The sequence below is a fragment of the Marmota flaviventris genome, chromosome 15 (assembly GCF_047511675.1).
Source record: "Marmota flaviventris isolate mMarFla1 chromosome 15, mMarFla1.hap1, whole genome shotgun sequence".
In the NCBI taxonomy this organism is placed as follows: domain Eukaryota; kingdom Metazoa; phylum Chordata; class Mammalia; order Rodentia; family Sciuridae; genus Marmota; species Marmota flaviventris.
Window position 1 is genome coordinate 47893247 of NC_092512.1, and position 21361 is coordinate 47914607.

Sequence of the window (21361 nt, forward strand, 5' to 3'; positions counted from 1 at the left end):
TAGGGAAACAAAATTACTATAGTTCTAAGTTTTTAAAACTAAAACACTAGGAGCATCTTATTCAATAGACCTCAAAACTTAGAGAAAATATGGATTTTATCATCATAGCAACTATAGTTTTATTTATCCTAATGTTAAATATGTTTTCTTAAATAGCCTATGGTTTAAACATTTATTAATTATCCAAAGCCAGTCATAAAGTATCATAAAATAAGCACTCCTTATATGTACTTAATTCAAACAATAAGGGGAAAAAATCAAGTTCAAAAGCACAAGCTCAGATGAATCCAAGATGGCAGGCCAGAGGGAGGCAGAATTGTGTGTTGCTCTATGACCAGGAATTCAAGTAGTGAGAATACTGCTTCTTTGGGAGCAATATTCCTGCCCCCATGCAGAATCACCCCTTAGCATCAGAGTAGGTCTCCCAACTACTCAACTCAGGACTACCAGATACCAAGCAAGATCATATGCAGAAGCAGCACCCACACAGAAATTTCAGCCACCCAACCGAGCAAAAATCACAGACTCCACTCCCATGGTGGACACCCAGTGGCTTCCCTCATGCAGGAACTCTGGCCACCACCCCTATGTGAACCCCCATCCACCAAAGTGGGGATCCCCCAGTTGCCACCATCTTGGGACTCTGCAGCAGCAGAGATAGTCCCCTAAGCATAGTGTCTGCCTGTGAACCTCACACAGGCTCTGAAGTCAGCCAATAACCACTGAAAAACCAGCCTCTACCTCAGAGCAAAGCCTGTCCAAGGAAGGGGGCATGACCCTTGTCCTTGGAAAGACCCACAGGGCACTCCTAGGCACATACCCATCCTGCTGAGTTGTTTATCTGCAAATAACAGGAGAGATCTGCTGCGCCAGGTGTCCCTGATTCAGTCAGGCTAGTGGGAACCCATAGCAACCCCCTAGCAGCCACCAATCAGCATGAGACAAGGAAAATACATGGGATGCCAGATGACCCTTCCAGTAGTTTACGGTGGTTGATAACATGTTGGGAAACCATGTAGTTCAGCACATACTTCCCTCATGGCTTAAGCCAATCAGTTTAAAGGAATCCCCCTCTTGTACTAACCAATCACCCTTACCCAACTTGTTCCCACCAGTGAATGTGCTAATCATGTTTTAGAGTTGTTTTATGATTTTCCCACAGTTTGTGATGATTTGCTAAGAGATGCTGTTTCAGAGCTTGATATATGTTGTTCCAGGATCTTCTAGCTTTCGGGGTCTGGGTTGAAAAATTTGCACATATTCTAATTGGTTTTCCCTTATATGTAATCTGATTCCTTTCTCTTGTGGCTTTCAATATTCTCTCCTTATTCTGTATGTTGGACATTTTTATTATAATGTAACTTGGTGTGAATCTGTTGTGATTTTGTACATTTGGTGTCCTGTAAGCCTCCTGCATTTGATTTTCCAATTCATTTTTTTATGTTTGAAAAGTTTTCTGATATTATTTCATCGAATAAATTGCTCATTCCTTTGGTTTAAAAGTCTACGCCTTCTTCTATCCTGATAACTCTTAAATTTGGTCTTTTCATGCTATTCCATATTTCTTGAATGTTCTGCTCAGGGTTTCTTATCATTTTTACTATGTGGTCTACATTCTTTTCATGATTATATATTTTATCTTTCTTGTCTGAGGTCCTGTCTTCCAAGTGGTCTAATCTGTTGGTGCTGCTTTCAATTGAACTTTTAATTTGGTTTATTGTTTGTTTCATTTCAAGGATTTTTTTTAAAAAACCTCTGTCTCCCCATTGAAATAATCTTTTGTTTCCTGTATCCGTTAATGTAGCTTATTGTCAAAATGATCTTTTGCTGCCTGTATTTGCTCTCTTATATAATCCTTTAATTTGCAGAACATTTTAATTATGTACATTTTGAACTCCTTCTCTATCATTTCTTCTGCTTTGCTGGCCATGGATTCTAATAATGTGGTATCTTGATTTGTTTGGGGCAATTTTTTCTCTTGTCTTGCCATGTTGCTTCTGTGTATTCCCTTGTAGCATTTTGGATCTGAGACATTACATTTTTTACCCTATAGGCTTATAGTGCCCCTGTAGGGATCCAATACCTCTCCTTTGAGGTAAAGGACAATGTTAATATATCCCAATATAAATAATATACACCCTAGAAACAAATGTTTGCTATTAAGACATTTACAATTTGGTCACAATGTACAGAAATGGTGAATTCAGTTGTTATCTACTATATACTCAGTAGATTTGTAAAAGGGTTTACAGGAATTGAAAAACAACAATAAAAATCAACAAAGGGAATTATTACACTAAAGGAAAAAATAATCAAAGGAGAAACCAAGTTAAATACCAAAAATAAACAAAAATGGCTGGAAATACAAATCGTGTCTCAATAATAACCCTGGATGTTAATGGCCTAAACTCACTAATCAAAAGACATAGACTGGCAGATTAGATTTTTTAAAAAGACCCAACAATATGCTACCTGCAAGAGACTCATCTCATAGGAAAAGACATCCACAGACTGAAGGTGAAAGGTTGGGAAAAATCATACCACTCACATGGACTGCAGAAGCAACAGGGGTTTCCATCCTCAACAAAAAAGAAGACTTCAAGCCAAAGTTAATCAAAAAGGATAAAGAAGAATATTTCATACTGCTTAAGGGAAACATTCATCCACAAGACACAAATATAATAAATTTTTATGCCCAAAACAATGGAACATCTACTTTCATCAAACACTTCTCAAGTTCAAGAGTCAAACAGACCACAACACAATAATTTTGGATGACTTTAACACACCTCTTTCACCACTGTATAGATCATCCAAACAAAGACTGAACAAAGAAACTATAGAACTCAATAATACAATTAATAACTTAGACTTAACTGACATACATAGAATGTTTCATCCTTCAATGAATGAATACGCTTTCTTCTCAGCAGCACATGAATCCTTCTCTAAAATAGACCATATATTATGCCACAAAGCAACTCTTAACAAATATAAAAAAGTAGAGATACTACCCTGCATTCTATCAGATCATAATGAAATGAAATTAGAAATCAATGATAAAATAAGAAATAAAATCCATTCCAACACCTGGAGACTACTGAATGAACAATAGGTTGCAGAAGACATCAAGGATGAGATTAAACAATTCTTAGAGGTGAATGAGAACACAGATACAATGTATCAAAATCTCTGGGACACCATGAAAACAGTACTAAAAGGAAAGTTCATTGCATGAAGTTCGTTCATTAAAAGAAAAAAAAGGGCTGGGGTTGTGGCTCAGTGGTAGCGCGCTTGCCTAGCATGTGTGAGGCACTGGTTCGATTCTCAGCACCACATACAAATAAATAAAATAAAGGTCCATCAACAACTATGAAAAATAATAAAAAAGAAGAAAAAGACAACAAATAAATGACTTAACATTACATCTCAAAGCCCTAGAAAAAGAAGAACAAATCAACACCAAAAACAGTAGAAGACAAGAAATAATTAAAATCAGAGCTGAAATCAATGAAATTGAAACAAAAGAAACAATTGAAAAAATTGACAAAATAAAAAGTTGTTTTTTAAAAAATAAATAAATAAAATTGACAAACCCTTAGCCATGATAATGAAGAGAAGGAGAGAGAAAAGTCAAATTACTGACATAAGTGATGAAAAAGGAAATATCACAACAGACACTACAGAAATATAGAAGATAATTAGAAATTGTTTTGAAAAGTTGTACTCCAATAAAATAGAAAAGATTGAAGGCATTGACAAATTTCTAGAATCATATGATTTGCCCAAATTGAATTAGGATGATACAAACAATTTAAACAGATCAATTTCAAACGATGAAACAGAAGATGTCATCAGAAGTCTACCAAACAAGAAGAGCCCAGGACTGGATGGATACAAAGCTGAGTTCTAAAATACCTTTGAAGAAGAGCTAATACCAATACTCTTCAATTTATTTCAGGAAATGGAAAAAGAGGGAGCACTTCCAAACTCATTCTATGAGGCCAATATCACCCTGATTTCAAAACCAGGCAAAGACACATCAATAAAACTTCAGACCAATATCTCTAATGAACATAGGTGCAAAATTTCTCAATTAAATACTAGCAAGTAGAATACAAAAACATATCAAAAAGCTAGTGCACCATGATCAAGGGGGGGTTCATGCCAGGGATGCAAGTTTGGCTCAACATTCAGAAATCAATAAATGTAGTTCATCACATCAAAAGAATTAAAGATAAAAACCATATGATCATCTCAATAGATGCAGAAAAAGCATTCGACAAAAATACAGCACTACTTCATGTTCAAAACACCAGAAAACTAGGGATAACAGGAACATATCTCAACATTGTAAAAGCTATCTATGCTAAGCCCCAGAATAACTTCCTTCTAAATAGAGAAAAATTGAAAGCATTCCTTCTAAAACCTGGAATGATACAGGGATTCCTTATTTCACCACTTCTTTTTAAGTCTTGAAACACTTGCCAGAGCAATTGAATTAGGATTGAAATAAATTAAAGGGATACACATAGGAAAAGAAGAACTCAAATAGCACTATTTGCTGATGATATGATTCTATCCCTTGAAGACCCAAAAAGCTCCACCAGAAAACTTCTAGAACTAGTAAATGAATTCAGCAAAGTAGCAGGATATAAAATCAACACCCATAAATCAAAGGCATTTCTGTATATCACTGACAAATCCTCTGAAAGGGAAATGAGGAAAACTACCGCATTTACAATATCCTCAAAAAAATACTTAGGAATCAACCTAAGAAAAGAGGTGAAAGATCTATATAATGAAAATTACAGAATGCTAAAGAAGGAATACAAAGAAGACCTTAGAAGATAGAAAGAGCTCCCTTGTTCTTGGATAGGCAGAATTAATATTGTCAAAATGACCATACTACCAAAGCATTAAACAGATTTAATGCAATTCTGATCAAAATCCCAATGACATTCCTCACAGAATAGAAAAAGCAAGTCATGAAATTCATCTGGAAAAATAAGAGACCCAGAATAGCTAAAGCAATCTTTAGCAGGAAGAGTAAAGCAGGAGGCATCACTATACCAGACCTCAAACTATACTACAGAGCAATAGTAACAAAAACAGCATGATATTGGCACCAAAATAGACTGGTAGACCAATTGTACAGAATAGAGGACAGAGAGACTAACCCACATAATTAGTTATCTTATATTAGACAAAGGTGCCAAAAACATACATTGGAGAAAAGATAGCCTCTTCAACAAATAGTACTGGGAAAACTGGAAATCCATAAGCAACAAAATGAAATTAAACCTCTGTCTCTCACCATGCACAAAACTCAACTCAAAGTGGATCAAGGACCTAGGAATTAAAACAAAGACATTGCATCGACTAGAAGAAAAAGTAAACCCAAATCTCCATCATATCGGATTAGGCCCCTACTTCCTTAATACGACTCCTATAGCACAAAATTACAATCAAGAATTAATAAATGGGATGGATTCAAACAAAAAAGCTTCTTCTCAGAAAAAGGAACAATCAGTGAGGTGAATAGAGAGCCTACAGCTTGGGAGCAAATTTTTACCCCTCACACATCAGATAGAGCACTAATCTCTAGGGTATATAAAGAACTCAAAAAGCTAAACACCAAAAAGAAACAAATAACCCTATCAATAAATATGCCAAGGAACTGAACAGATAGCTCTCAGAAGGTGATATTCAATCAATCAACAAATATATGAAAAAATGTTCAATATCTCTAACAATTAGAGAAATACAAATCAAAACTACTCTAAGATTTCATCTCACTCCAATCAGAATGTCAGCTATTAAGAATACAAACAACAATAAGTGCTGGCAAAGATGTGGGGTGAAAGGCACAAACTCATAGATTGCTGGTGGGACTGCAAAATGGTGCAGTCAATATGGAAAGCAGTATGGAGAATCCTTGGAAAATTGGAAATGGAACCACCTTTTGACCCAGATATCCCACTCCTTGGTCTATACCTAAATGACTTAAAAACAGAATACTACAGGGACACAGCCACCTCAATGTTTATAGCAGCACAATTCACAATAGCTAAACTGTGGAACCAACCTAGATGCCCTTCAGTAGATGAATGAATTTTTTAAAATGTAGTATATATGCACAATAGCATATTACTCAGCATTAAAAGAGAATAAAATCATGGCATTTGTAGGTAAATGGAGTTGGAGAATATAATGCTAAGTGAAGTTGGCCAATCCCAAAAAACTAAATGCTGAATGTTTTCTCTAAGGAGGCTGATTCATAGTGGGGTTGGGAGGGGGAGCAAGGGAGGATTAGAAGAACTCTAGATAGGTTAAAGGGGTAGAAGGGGAAGAGAGGGGGTATGGGGGTAGGAAAGAAGGTGGAATGAGATGGACATCATTACCCTAAGTACAAGTATGAAGGCACTAATCGTATGAATATGCTTTGTATACAATCAGAGATATTAAAAATTGTGCTCTATATGTGTAATATGAATTGTAACGCATTCTGCTGTTATATATAACAAATTAGAATAAAAATAAAAAAACACAAGTTCACAAAGCAATTTGGAAGATTTTCAAAAAAAATCAGTCAAAAGCTATTTGCTGTAGGTTTTTCATTGCTTCGTTTCAAACTATTCGTCTTCATTTTCAAACATTCTCTGAACTCACACTTTTTGAGAAAATTTATAGTCTATCCAACCTATATGCCAATCATATCAAGTGATTACCTTAAAATGAATCTGAGGATCAATATATATTATAGAGAAGTTCCTCACCATTTTAACCCATGTAGATCCAAGCTACATGTTACTGCTTTGAAGTAAAATTTTGAGCTTCTGGTATAAAATTCTAGAGCAACTGGAATTTTCTAGCCTCTTTAATATCTAAAGTCAAACTTCAGCATCAATTCTTTGCACAGAACATACTTCGACAGTTTTTGACATGACTGGTAATTTGGCTGACTGAGCATTCAGACTTCTGGGCCCATGAGTAACATCCCCAGTAGACCTGTTCTTGTCAGGCTGCCTTTAGCGTTAAAGGATTCTCCTAGAGGATTTCTGGGGCTGATAGGTGGGGCAGTGAACAGATAAAATCCTTTTTGTTTTCCCCAGTTGAAAATTACATAACAAACTAAAAAAATAATTTTTCAAAATATTTTCATTACCTAGATAAGTAATAAACTGAAATTCCTTTTATACAGAGAGAGCTAATGCTGCCTCTCTTTTCCTTATCTGATCCATTGCTTAATTAAAAATGGAACTTTTTAAGATAAAAGATACTGGCTGGACTTCATTAAAATGCCGTAAGTAAAAAATAGCAAAGTAATTCCAAACTATCATGCTGTGCATATTATGTGCAACATGTGATTTGCAGCTGAATTTAATAAAATGAGTACGGTCATCCTTCAGGAGCCAGGGAACATTGTTTCCAGGACCCCTTGAGAATACCAGAATTTGTAGATGATCAAGTCTCTTATATCTAAAGGTGTCATATTTCAATAAAACCTGCACATCTTCTTTTATACTTTAATTCATCTCTATATTATAATACCCAACAAATTGTAAATGCTATACAAATATATGTCATACTACACTACTTGGAGAGCAATGACAAAGGGTGAAAAGCCTATACATGTTCAATATGGACACAATTTTCTGAATATTTCTGATCTGTAGTGGGTGGAATCCACGGATGCAGAATCCATGAAAATAGAGGGCAAATTATATAATAACTAAACCCATGTAAACCTTCATAGTTTATTTGGAAATAAACCCCTAGATGAGCGAATTATAAACTGTGGACTAAATTTTTCCAGTAAAAAATTTTCCCAGCAGAAAGTTACAGTTTGGTGATTTTTGCACATTTTTCGTGATTTTGTTAGTGCATTCTACATCACAGTGGGGTTCATTTCACATAATCATACATGCATGGAGTATAATTTGCTCCACTTTAGCCCCCGGTTCTTCCTATTTCCTCCTCTCCTTTCTTCCCCTGTTCTCCTTCCTCTACTCTCTTGGTCTTTCTTCTATTTATTTAATGGTTTTAAACTTGGTACTTTACACAAGTATGTGTTGTGTGTACACACACACACACACACACACACACATATATATATATATACACATATATATATATATATATATATATATATATATATATATATATTAAAGGTAAAATTCACTGTGGTATATTCATATATGTACATAGCATGATTTGGTCAATTTCATTATCTCTCCCTTTTTTCATTCTTCCTGCTTTTCTACTCTACCCTTCCTTTACTCCATTGATCCCTCTTCTATTTTCATAAAATTCCCCCCAAAATTTTCCCCTCTTTTGTTAGTCTACCTTCTGTATATGAGAGAAAACATTTGACCCTTGACTTTCTGAGTCCTATTTATTTCATTTAGCATGATGTTCTTTAGTTCCATCCATGTAACAGCAAATGCCATCATTTCATTATTCTTTAAGGCTGAATAATATCCCATCATGTATACATACTACATTTTCTTTATTCATTAATTTGTTGAATAACATCTGGATTGGTTCCATAACTTGGCTATTATGAATTTCACTACTATAAATATTGATGTACATCTCTATAGTATTCTGAGTTCAGTTCTTCAGAATAAATACCAAGGATAGCTGGGTAATATGGTGATTTTATTCCTAGTCTTTTTTAGGTACCTCCACACTGCTTAACAAAGTATACTAATTTACAGTCCTACAATCCTTGCTACATTCTGAAAACTCTGAATAGTAACCTCTAGGCTTGCTTCTCAGACTATGAGCCATGGACCAGCAGCATAGAATCAGCTGGTAGTACAAAACTCAGGCCCCAACCAAGACCATCTGAATCAGAATCTGTATTTTAATAAGCTCCCTCGTGGATTTTATGCACATGTTAAAATTTGAAAAACACTGATCTGGAATCCATTGAAAGTAAGATTGACAGTATAACCAACTTTCTGTCATTGACTGCTGGGTAATACTACCTCTGTAAATACTTAGTAATTAACTTTTGAATAATAAATCCCTAGTGTTAAACAAGCGGGGAATCATTAGCCTGAGGTTATCTCTGTACTTTCAATTCCTAAGTCACAAACCTCAACAAATGTAACAAAGAGCTGGATTTTAGCCATTCACAAAGAGTGAGAGGTGAACATTTGAGGGAATGTATTTTGTAGAGGTTGAAGGGAGGAGCTCCTTTCACTATGTGCTATGGGCTATCATGTTCCTCTTTCAGAGTGCCTGGCACATCTGCTCTGGCCCCTAGATTGGTAACTACTGAAGATGACTACAATATAGCCATTGACTAAGATATATATATATATATATATATATATATATATATATATATATATATATATATATATATATAGAGAGAGAGAGAGAGAGAGAGAGAGAGAGAGATAATAAATATATTACTGAGGAATCTATCACATATTTATATATATTATAAATATCTATATATTATTTTCTACCACAGCTACCCTTAATATTTTCCCATTGTACCATTAGATTCCTGCCTCAACCATCTGATCTTCCCCTCCCTAAGGTTCTTTAGCCCACAGTCCTATCAGCATCTCATTTTCTCTCACCAGTGTTCATGGGAAATTCCAGACCCACTGCATACTAGACATGCCCAGGGAGGCCAATAACATTAGCTGCTGGTGTAACTGTAAACATCTCACTCCACCAATTCTGTCCTATTATTCTCACTTCATACTAAGCATTGTTTTGAGCTCAATTTATCCCTTACACTAAAGCAGTAATTCTCAAGAATGAATCATCTACATATTTTTTTTTAAATATTGAGATCTTGAAACCAAACCAAGGATCCAAATTTACATAGTGTGGGATGGACCGAGGGCTAGCATTGGTATTGCTGAAAAACTTCCCAGGTGATTCTATCACGTAGTCTGAGTTGCACATCATTGCCCTAAAAGATGATGCAACTTCCTCCATGGCTATATGGATACCAGCATTCCCTCATTATGAAGCTTGTCCTAGGGATGGGAGTGGGAAAAGATCTATGTCCCTGGAGCTTAGCTCAATTCCTCTTCTCTATTCTTCCTTTCCCCATACTCATCCACTTATATCTTCTTCTCCCCACAATAGTGTTTTCCTTGACCTTTTTTCTCAGAGATCATGGTAGTAAAGGTGTAGAGAGGGAAGGGCCATATTTTTAGGGAGCAATATATCAAAAGAAAACAAAAATATCAACTTTCTCTTCCTATGGCATTTATAACATTAACTAGAAAAAGGAAAGTTAGCTTAATAGAGCAAAAAGGAACCTTGAATGTCATCTACCCAAACATTTCATTTTAAATATAAGATCACTGAGGCCTAGATAGATTGATATCTTCAATGCCATGTAGTCATGGTTGCAAAACTGACGCTTTAAGTCAAGGCACTGCATATTTGATCTAATGCATTTTCAATTATAAGCTAAATTACAGTACTGATCAGAATTTTTCTCTTAAAAAACAGTTCTTATACATTTTATCTGTACAGTTTATACAGTTAATGGAGGTTACTGTATATGGCTCTACCATTACAATTTTTTTCTTGTACTAGAAATGTTCTATTTTGAGGTAGGTATCATTATTTTTTACTACTGCATTTGATGTTTTTTTCAAGCCTTCAATATATGATAAAAATTATTCTTAGCTTTTCCTTTTCTTTCTACATGTATTCCTTAAATAAAATAATGTGGATTTTTATGAAGCATACAGTTTAAGAAATGTGTAGATTTGTTAGAAATCATTTTTTTTTTACTTTTTTCATTTACACTCTATAAAACTTATTTATAGAATATATCTGGTATCATACTTTAACATTTTCTTAAAAGTTAGGCAGCTTTTGATTAATTTAGTAAACATAAATATCTTGAAAGAAACAACCTAGTTAATCATTCAGTTATATTGATGACTATTCCTCAGCTTCTGCCACATTATTTCTGGTCTACACCCTCTGGGCAAAGTTCTTCTCTCATTGATAAGCATATTGCTTAATGTCTACCAACTAAACAAAGACACTCATCTCTAAGTCAAGTACGAATTATTTTCCCCATAACTAGGGATTAAACTTAAGGCCTTGAACATGCTAAGTAAGAACTCTACAACTGAGCTAAATCTCCACTCCTAAATCAGTGCATATATGTTTTCAAAGCTTATCTGAATTTTTAAGAACTAATTTTCTTTAACTGACTAATCTTTTCTGGAACCAAAATTGATCAATATCTAGTAACATTTTGTAAAATTCAAATAAAATTATATCGATTAGGCAGGCGTCTTTGCAAATGCTTTAATTTATACCTCAAAAAAGCCACTTTTTGAATGAATATATCTTTAACATAGTTCTCCACAGTTCCGTGAAGTCTTATTTTTTCCCCCACTTGGCTACTATAATTTCCTTAGGTTTCCTTTTTACTCCCAAAATAATATGACTTAAACAATCATTGGTTAAAAAATTGATGTCTTCTCTTATTATTTAAAAAAGTGTGGATATTAAATTTTCTTAAGTAAACAATGCAACATTTTAAAACTAACTGTCACTATTATATGTATTAATTTATTTTACACCCAGGAGTGCAGTCCTTGTGTATAGTGGCTCTTTTCTTTATATAAGGTGCCTCTCCATCCTCATTTCTTCTACTAATAGGTTTTATGCCACTGGGAAGGTAGGTTAACATGTAGCCCAGACTAAACCAATTTTTTTCCTGGGTTATTCTGGGGAAACAAATTCCTTTTTTTCTCCTGTGTCAGTGTTGTTACAACAAGCCCAAGGCTTCCAGTGGTCATGTTCCTCTACATTGAGAAATTCCACAACAATAAGAAAGAACAGAGACTATTTACAGAGACAATTAGGGCTGAAAAACAGAATCCACACACAGTCCATATCTTGTGTCTTACCTTCCTTAAGGTCAGCTTTACCCTCTGGTTGATTAGGTAAGTCAATAGACAATCTTTTTCTTTATTGCTTATGTTCCTTTGTCTATATTAATAAATGGTACAATCTGAAAGCTGAAAAATGAATTCTTAAATATAAATTATTGTGCTTAAAAATTGTTAGCATGACCATTGCTTAAGGCCTAAAAGCCATATTCATCTTCTTCTATCCCAGCAAAATGCCTGCTACATGGTAGATACTTGATAAATAATAGTTGGATTAATTAATAAAAAAAGAGCTTAATGTAATATAGGACACTATGGTTATATTAACCAATGTTATATAAAATCCTAAGACTTCTTGATAGTAGAGTTTTTTTTTTCTTATGCATTTAAATCATAAATATTATAACTTCCTATCTTAAGCCAGGGTTCTCAGACTTTACAATTATCTTTCATCATATTATTGAGCAGTACCAAAGTTTAAGAGCATGTGAATTTGAATAATAATTCAAATACAAACAGCTTTAGTTTACATATTTGTAAGGATGGCCTTAGGCCTCAGACTAAGCAACTCCATTTTAAAATTCCAGTTTGAAACCTGAAGTCTCACTAGGTACACCTAAGGAACCCTCCAGTATGGGCCTCAGGCACAAACAAGTCACTTCTCCCCACCCTGACAAACTCAGAGTGAAGTCTCTGGCATGTTACCCTTGCCCTGATAAGAGTGAGAAGCAAGAAAATCAGGGTGGGGACCACCAGACCAGATACTTTAATCTCAGGATGAATGATATCACTGAGAAATTTGGTAGCAGCTAATAGGGATTAAAGGGACGGTCAGAAGCTCCAAAATTTAGTATAAATGATGGAGCAAATGAACAGACATTCAGCCAACTAACACTGATGCACTCAAGCCTGAGAGCCTGGTGAGGACCTGGACTGACATCCCAACTCTTCTCATCTGCCTGATCCTCTGTGTTGTTCTCACCTCTCTCAAGCTCTGCAACAGTCTCTTGACTCTGGTGAGAAAAGGACTTCTCCCTATAACCCTCTCCTCAGCCATCTATCAACTCTACTCCAGGTTCCTGACCCGATCACAGTGGTCTGAGTGAGTGTGCATCTGCTGGATTTAGAGCCTAGGGCTTGAGACTTTTGATCTGACACTTGAGCTTAGCATGCAAAGGGAACGTTCATCATGAGCCTGTCATGATTAAGTGTGTTTGCAGTGCTTAGAATTAATCTAGAATTGTTTGCTGTGGATTGATTATGCCTATTGCAGTGCCTAGCATTCAGGATTGTCATTTTCTTGATTAAGAACCTATAGAGTGAAATTGTATTGAGCGATTTGAGTGAATAAAGCATTGAAAAGGGCAGAGGCGCATGGACATTATTTCTCCCCCTCGACTGAATAAGTCGCACCTTTCGCCCATCATGACAATATTCTGGATAGAAATCACCAATTGTATTGATTTGGAAATTTTTAAATGTAAAGAATTATAATTACATTTTTAAAATATAAACTATTTACCACATTTTTTGTGTGTGTACTTCTGGGACTTTGACAGGGCATCTCACATGTCAGGCAAGCACTCTACCATTTAACTACCCCTGAACACCCATATTTCCCTTTATAACTGCATTATTTTCTACCTTCGTGTAGACGAAGTTCTCAGGAAATTAGATGGATATTTTCAAGCCTCTTATATGTCATTCACAAGCAAATTAAAATATCAAAAAAGATGGCAAAGTTCTAATTGTTGAGCAAAAAAATGTTCTAAAATTAGTATAGCATAACTTAAAAGCAGAAGGGCCCTCTATTTACATAAAAGTAGCATTTTTATTCAAATTAGAACATTTATAATAATTACATCTTCCTAATATAGAAAAGAGATACAAATCTGGAACCATGCCCATCTCTCTCTAATGAATTAAAGTTGCTTAAAATACTGAGGGATATAGCAATCAGATTTTTTTTTATTCCTAAAAAAGACAATGATCATTATGTTTATTGGGAACAAATAAATTAGTTGGTTTCAATCATTGAGAATTCATATAATGACATTGTTAATTATATCTTCCATTGTAATATGTAAGTCACTTAATTGTGCAACCCACTTTAAACATAAAGGTTTTTTTTTCTTTTTTTCTTAATGTTACTATGGATTCAACCCTGGGTTGAATCCATAGTAACATAACCTAGGCAAGTATCCTGTAACTGAGCTACATCCCATCCTCTTAATAGTATTTTATACAATCTGCAGTTTGCATCTTTTTACCCTGTTGTTGAACCTATTTTAAACAAAGAATTTCTTGACAAACATATATTACCCATAAAATATCATAGCCATCTATAGTCTATGATAATAAGAGCTAGTATCATTTAAAGCTCTTTAAATTCATAACTCTGAGGTAGCATATTAATATTGTTCTTTTTCTGAATAAATATTGAGTTAAGGCCATCTTAAGAGACTTCTCCAAAGTGTATTTTGTTGCTGTTGAGCAAAATAAATACTCAGACCTAAGTGTTCTGTATCAAAATTCAGTGCTCTTTTTTAAAACATAATAGATCCTCTTTGATTTTTCTATATCTGTGAGTATACTAAAATTTTACCTTCTAAACAATCCATGAATAAAATAAATTTTAGTTAATGATGAGAGTTCCAAACCATCTTTGACCCCATTCTTGTCCTGTTCTTAAATTTTTGCTCAAATACAATTATCGCTCCCAATGTCTTGGCCAGGTCTTTCATTTATTTTCATTAATGAATCATCATTCCAAGTATATTTAATGCTTCCATGAAGCATTTGTCTCCCAGCACATGACTGTATTCCGTCAATATCTAGCAAGTGCTCTGGTATCAGGGATTCTTGCCAGCTACCTACAGCCAGGCAGGTGCCTTACTTGTATCACAGCTGTGACATGATATTTGAGTTAAAATAATTATAGAGTGTTGAATATAATAGGTAAAGGCTGTTGATGAATAATTTTGATAGTGTAGGCATTTCCTCTCTGATAAGATGTAATTCATCATTAGTTTTATTCCTTTGAAAGATTCTGATTTTCCTGAGTTTTATTCTCACTAGCCATGTGTGTATGAATTTCAGATATACATATCAAAATTTATATACACACACACATATATATATATATATATATATATATATACATATGTGTGTGTGTGTGTGTGTGAGATATTTCATAAGGGACCCTTGCAAGCTAAGCTTAGAGAAGATTCATTATTTTCTTAAATATATTTTATGAAACATATTTATGAAACTTTAATTCAATTGAAGGTATATTTATTACTGCTTTAGATTGTTTTCCTAGCTGAAAAATAAAAATTACCATTTTGTCTTTTCAACAACATTATTGTACACGTACCATGAGGCAGATACTGAATTATATCAAATGCCTTTGCTATGTCTTCTTTTGAGATTGCTTACTCGTTTTTCTTTGATCAAGCTGTTTTCTTGTTATTGAGTCAAATTCCTCATGTATTTTTGGATATCAAATCATTGTACCAGATGTATGATTTATATATATTTTCTCCCAATTCATTGGTGGTCTACCCTTTCTTTATTGCACCCTTGGTTTTGCAAAGCCTATTTAGTTTAATGTAAACATATTTGTCTGCTTCTGGTTTTGCTGTTTTTGCTTTGGGACTCATATCCCAAAACTAAAATGCAGTTTTGACTCCCTGTCTAAAGAAATACAAGTTGTTTAGGAGAATGTTTGGAGATTTTGGTTATTTTCTATTGTTTGACTTCTAAATGATTATCTTTTTCCCCTCTAATTCTGTTGGCAATTTAGTCTTCTGAAAGACTAAAAATTTAGTCAGAGAAAATTTTTGAATAATTTTTCTCATTTTATATTTGATTTCAAAGCCCACTGCTATTTTTTCAATGTATTATTTTTCCATTCAACATTTTGTTCAACCTCCTATTGACTTGTGTGTCTTCAAGAAATTTTCAACAAGGATCATGTATTCATTCACCATTTTCCAGTTAATGATATCCCAATTTTCTTCTATCACTCTACTTGCTCTCCTACCTTTATTCTAAATGCTTCTATTTAGGGTCAACTACATTCTTCACTCTGTGAGTACCAGCATGTAATTTAGGACTGGCAAATCAGAGGACCACCATAGCAATCCAGAAATGGATTATAACAAGAGTCTTCAATGTGCTTCTGCCAGAGCTATTTTCAAAAAATAAAAATAAAAACTCCTCTCTGTCTCTCCAGACCATGTGAAAATTAAACTAACCAACCCAACAAAGATGAGGCAGGCATATGGAGGGAAACAATGATCTTTAAAATTCCCCTTACATATGAAGCTAATTTGATTGACTTCTCTGCAACTTAAAGCATACAAATCAATTAATATTGTGCATTTCCCTAGTCTCTGCATATTTTGTACCCCACACTTTAGTGGACCATTAATAAAAATTTAGGGTCTCATTTTTTCTTAAAGATATGAAGGTGGTAGTGTATTACCAAAGGCGTTTAAAGCCACTACTCTCTCTGTAGTCTTCCCAAAAGGTTTTTTAAAATTCTTTTTCGTTGTAGTCAGACACAATACCCGTATTTTATTTATTTATTTTTATGTGATGCTGAGGACCGAACCCAGCACCTCACACATACTAGGCGAGCACTCTACCACTGAGCCACAACCCCAGTCCCCCAAAGAATTCTTAACCAAAGAAATAGACTCATACTGGTAGCTTTATGAAGAAACTGGAGGGCAAGAAGGAGATTTCAGCTCTACATAAATACTCCTAGTCCCTTACTTGTTAGAGCTAAATTTACAAGTCTCAATCTAATCAACAAGATTAGAATAGAAATTGAATATACTTGGAACCAAAAGTACAAAATATTTTATTAGAAATTTATGTAGAGTGAGGTTATTTGGATAAATCACAGTATAAGCTTTATGTGATGGTTCTAGGCAGTCTTGCCACATCGGGATGGAGTTTGATTCAGATGGTAGATAAGGTTAAATAAGGTTATGAAAAATGTTTTATTTGAATTTCTGTTTTTTATAAGTTTTATAAAATTAATTTAACAGAATTGTTTTTGAAAAAGCAGAGTAAGCTCATCTCCCAGAGAGTTTTCTCAGTTAACTGGCATGACATGTTCTACATAATACTGCCCTACAGCTATAAATAGAGTGTAAGATAACAAAATAGATTGGTACTCCTATTCTGATATCCTTCAAGCCCTAGGAACACATTTGTAACAATAATTTTGTTTGAGTTTTTATTTTTATATTATTAATATAAGTAAATTAGAACACTTTTTTTTTTACCAACTCTATAGAGCCAGTAAATAGTTTCCCCAATGGATAACACACACACACACACACACACACACACACACACACCCATTTATTAATCCCAATTACAAGTCAGTGCCTCTTCTAAATGTCCAAAATAAAAATATACACTAGTAAACACACAAGTGAAATACAAACATATGGATATGGCAACAGAAGTTATACGGGTTAGAGAAGGCTGCAGTTGGAAGCTGAGGGTGTAGAAAGATCATTTCTACTAGAGTAGCACAGAGTGGGGCTTTGCATATTCACTAAAGATGTAAATGGAACCTCTATGGGAATGTTGTCTAAGCAGAAAGAAGCTTTTTTGTATTTTATGCTGTGCTGATGACACAAGAACCTTATAATTCCACCCGGGTCATTACAGTGCCATTTGGCAACTCATCCTCATCCTTTTCCAAGAAGGTTATCACACCTTCTGCAACATACTTAAGTATCCCACTCTTGCTCTTTAAAAATACATAAACTGCAGATCCATGTAGAAGTAGAAACCTAATCAAATGGGCTTTTCAAGTACCTTCAGTTGCCCTGTGACTGTGGTCCATTCATTGATACATAGCGAATCTCCACATACCCTCCACCCACCAACACTATCCATTTCTGTGGGAAAGTTTCTCATGAAATGCTATCAGGTACTTTAATTCCTTTCATAAACTATCATTCTTTAATAAAAGGGAGTAATATTTTGACAAATGGTTTATATAACTATGCTCCTTAGCAGTGGGCAAATATTTTTGTTCAGCAAGAAAATTCATCTACCCTTACCTACCAGTCTGTTTCCTTGATTGTTCCCCAGCATGGAGGGCTGGTAAACAAACATTTTCATTATTTTTAGTTCCATTTATGCATGTAAGATCACAAACAGACACACATACACACACACACACAAACACACACACACACACACACACAACTTTGCTTTCAAAATAAAACATAATTACCTTTCTTCCACCGGTTTGAAAATTTTAGGCAATCTGGGTTCTTTGTGCAGAAATATTTTAGGATATTGTGCCATAAATGCCTCATGAGTTGCTAACATACTGTGAGAACTCCACCTTTAAAAAGAGAGAAATTGAAGTGTAAATATTCAACAAATTTCAGAGCTTTCACTTAGTACATACCAATTAATTCTATATCAAAATATTAAACTAAGCTTTCTTAAGACTTTGATTTCTATAATTAATACTGTTAATTCTGCTACTGTTACAGATAATAAAAATCCCTCCAAAATGCTTCACATTTACATATACACTACTGGAAAATATATGTGAGTCTTTGCGATGATTTTTGAAAATTCCTTATACTGTATTTTTAGATCTGAAATAAAGCATTATTTGGTGAAAATATTAGCATTTCCCAACTTCAGAAGATCACTGAAATCATCTGGCATGTCTTTGATAAATAAAGATTTCTGATTCATTTCCTGATGAATAATAAACTCTTAACAGTAGAGGCCAGGTGGCCTTCTTATTTTCAGTATCCTCCTCCTTTCTTAGCATGGTGGAGCACATCTGTAACCCCAATGACACTGGAGTCTGAGGCAGTAGGATGGCTAATTCAAGACCAGCTTCAGTAACTTAGCAAGATGCTGTCTCAAAAAATTTAAAAAGGCTGGGGATTTAGCTCAGTGGCAAAGTTCTCTTGGGTTCAATCCCCAATAACAAACAAACAATAAAAATAAATAAATTCTCCTCCAAATGTACATTACATTGTGGCCATATTTTGAAAACATTAAAAGTGCCAGTAAACAAGAAATATAGCCAATTATTATTAAATATTAGGTAATGACACTTGTTTCTGGAAAATCTGTATCAATTTTCAATTGACAATTATCATGAAATGTTTTTTAAAATGGTAAACATTAATTATGACAGCTTATTTCAATAATTAGCAAACATGATCATACTTTGAATTGAACACTGACAAACATCTTAGTCAATATTTGCCTCATGGCAATGAATACGAAAGTCCTCAAGAGAAGTTTTCTTAATATATTGTCAATATAAGTAATACACATTCAAAAATATTTATAACGCCGTTTTTTCCCTCTTGGCTAACGTTCCCAAAATACCATATTGATACTTTATACACGATAAATGTCATACACTTTAAGAATCTCATTGATCTTAATTGATTCAAACAATAAAATGTGGATGTGATTTAGGAGGACATCATACTCTTTAATTCCTTTTCTCACTCTACAAAGATAGATTGATCAAGTATCTACTCTTTAAATCTGACCACTCAGTTCCATGTAGATTTTGGAAAATTCACAAAGATTTTGGAAATTCACATTCTATAATCACCTATTTTACATATCCTTTTTTTTATTAAGTACTTGTTATATTCCAAACAAGGATCTTTGCCACAGTCTGGCTGGGCACAATTCAGGAGCCACTTGTCAAAAGAAACGAACTTTATTTTTAGAACACACGCCACACCACACAGCTCTTCGGGAAAACCCTCAGAGCCCAACTGCCACCACCAGCTTCCCACAAGCCTCTCAACCTCCCCCACTCCTCCTGCTCTTGAGGCCGATAGGCTGGGTCTTGTGGGCAGAGCCAAAAAAAGTCCCCCAATGAGCAGCTCTGTGGTCTGAAAGGGTGGGGAAACAGCCCAATGAGCATCACCACAGAGGAGCCAATCAGCTGGCAGCTGGAAGTTTGCTGGGGCCCCTTTGGCTGTGGCTCTCAACAGATCTTTATAACTATTTTTCTCATTGCATATTTATACAATCTAATAATGTTGACACATTTTATTGCTCATTGTACACATAAAGAAACTGCAACCCTAATAATTGACCTAATTCATATGAAAAAGAGGTGGAAGATACAGAATCCAAATGAGAATGGAATTGACTCATAACCTCTGGGATATACTGTTCTCAATCAAAACTGTTAGTTCCTGCTATATTCCAGGCACTATTTTAGGCAGTTTATAGGTAGCAGGTCATTTAATTCTTGCACAGTTATATTAGCTAGATAATGCAAACACTTTCATTTTAGACATGTAGAAACTGAGACCCAAAGAAGTATTGAGGTCTTTCTATCTACATGCAGTCCATGCTACAAGTCTTGAAATCTTATAATAATCTGTGATTTAGATAGATCTTGTAGCTAAAAACTTTATACCAAAATACTGAGACTTTTAATCTTGTCATTTTCTATGTGTATGCCTAAACTTCCACTTTTGCCCAATCCTTGAGAATCTCCAAGATGTGGTAGCTGGTGCACATGAACCTAGTGTTTGTGACCTGGGTCATCAAAGGTAGTGCATCTAAGAAGTGAGATATGTGGAAGGCTGACATGGAAGAGTGACATACTGCAACTACAGAGGACATGATTGTCAGAGTGAATTCCTAAGTGTTCCATGATGCTAATGTCTATGTCACAAAAATGCAATTCAGCAGTCTACTTTCATGTTTTGAACACCTTATATTCAGGGATCTCAAAATTCAATGCTGAAAGTGCCCAAGTAGGTATAATAAAGTGGGCACTGTGGTGAACTGAAAAGAGCATGTCCCCAAAGAGTGTATCATGGCCTTAATGTTAAAAGATCATTTTTAATGTACTGAGAGAAGTCCAACAGGGTCAGATCCTCTGGTTTTTTTTGTTTGTTTGTTTGTTTTTTAAACAGAAACTAGAAATCTGAACTCTTATATAAAAAATTCTGATTTTGAAATATTGGTTACTGCTGTGCCCTCCAAAACAAAATGAAACAAAACTTCATATGTTGAAACCCCATCCCCTAATGTGACTGTGTAGATCCCCTAACTGGAAGGGAAGGTGAAAAATGTAGTTTAGCTCAGGAAGAAAAAGACTCAGTTTGGGGAAATACAGAGAAGTTTTTGAGATAGATATAAACATCAGTGACTATTAGAACTGAAATCATTCTTATTATTTAGACATATAGCTATCATGTCATGGATTTAAAAAATGAGGCATACAAAGTTTAAATGACCTGCCTATGTTGATATAAAGTAGAAAAATTAGTACAAAACTCTAGGTTGTCTTGACTCCAAGGCTACAGTTGCTCCATTTCTCAAAATAGGCACATTCTAATAAAGAAGGCAAGAAGTAACAACACAGGTCACCCAGTTAGGGAATCCTATCAAGGACATTAACTTGTGTCCCC

At 34.6% G+C, this 21361-nt stretch overlaps 1 protein-coding gene across 1 annotated transcript in view; it reads right to left on the reverse strand.

The window, feature by feature from the left end:
• Cnbd1 (cyclic nucleotide binding domain containing 1) overlaps positions 1-21361 on the reverse strand; it is a 429741-nt gene that overhangs the window by 378666 nt on the left and 29714 nt on the right. The window contains exon 3 of the mRNA XM_027946778.3: positions 18169-18276. Coding sequence (XP_027802579.3) covers positions 18169-18276 — 108 coding nt within the window. The remainder of the gene's footprint in view (positions 1-18168; positions 18277-21361) is intronic.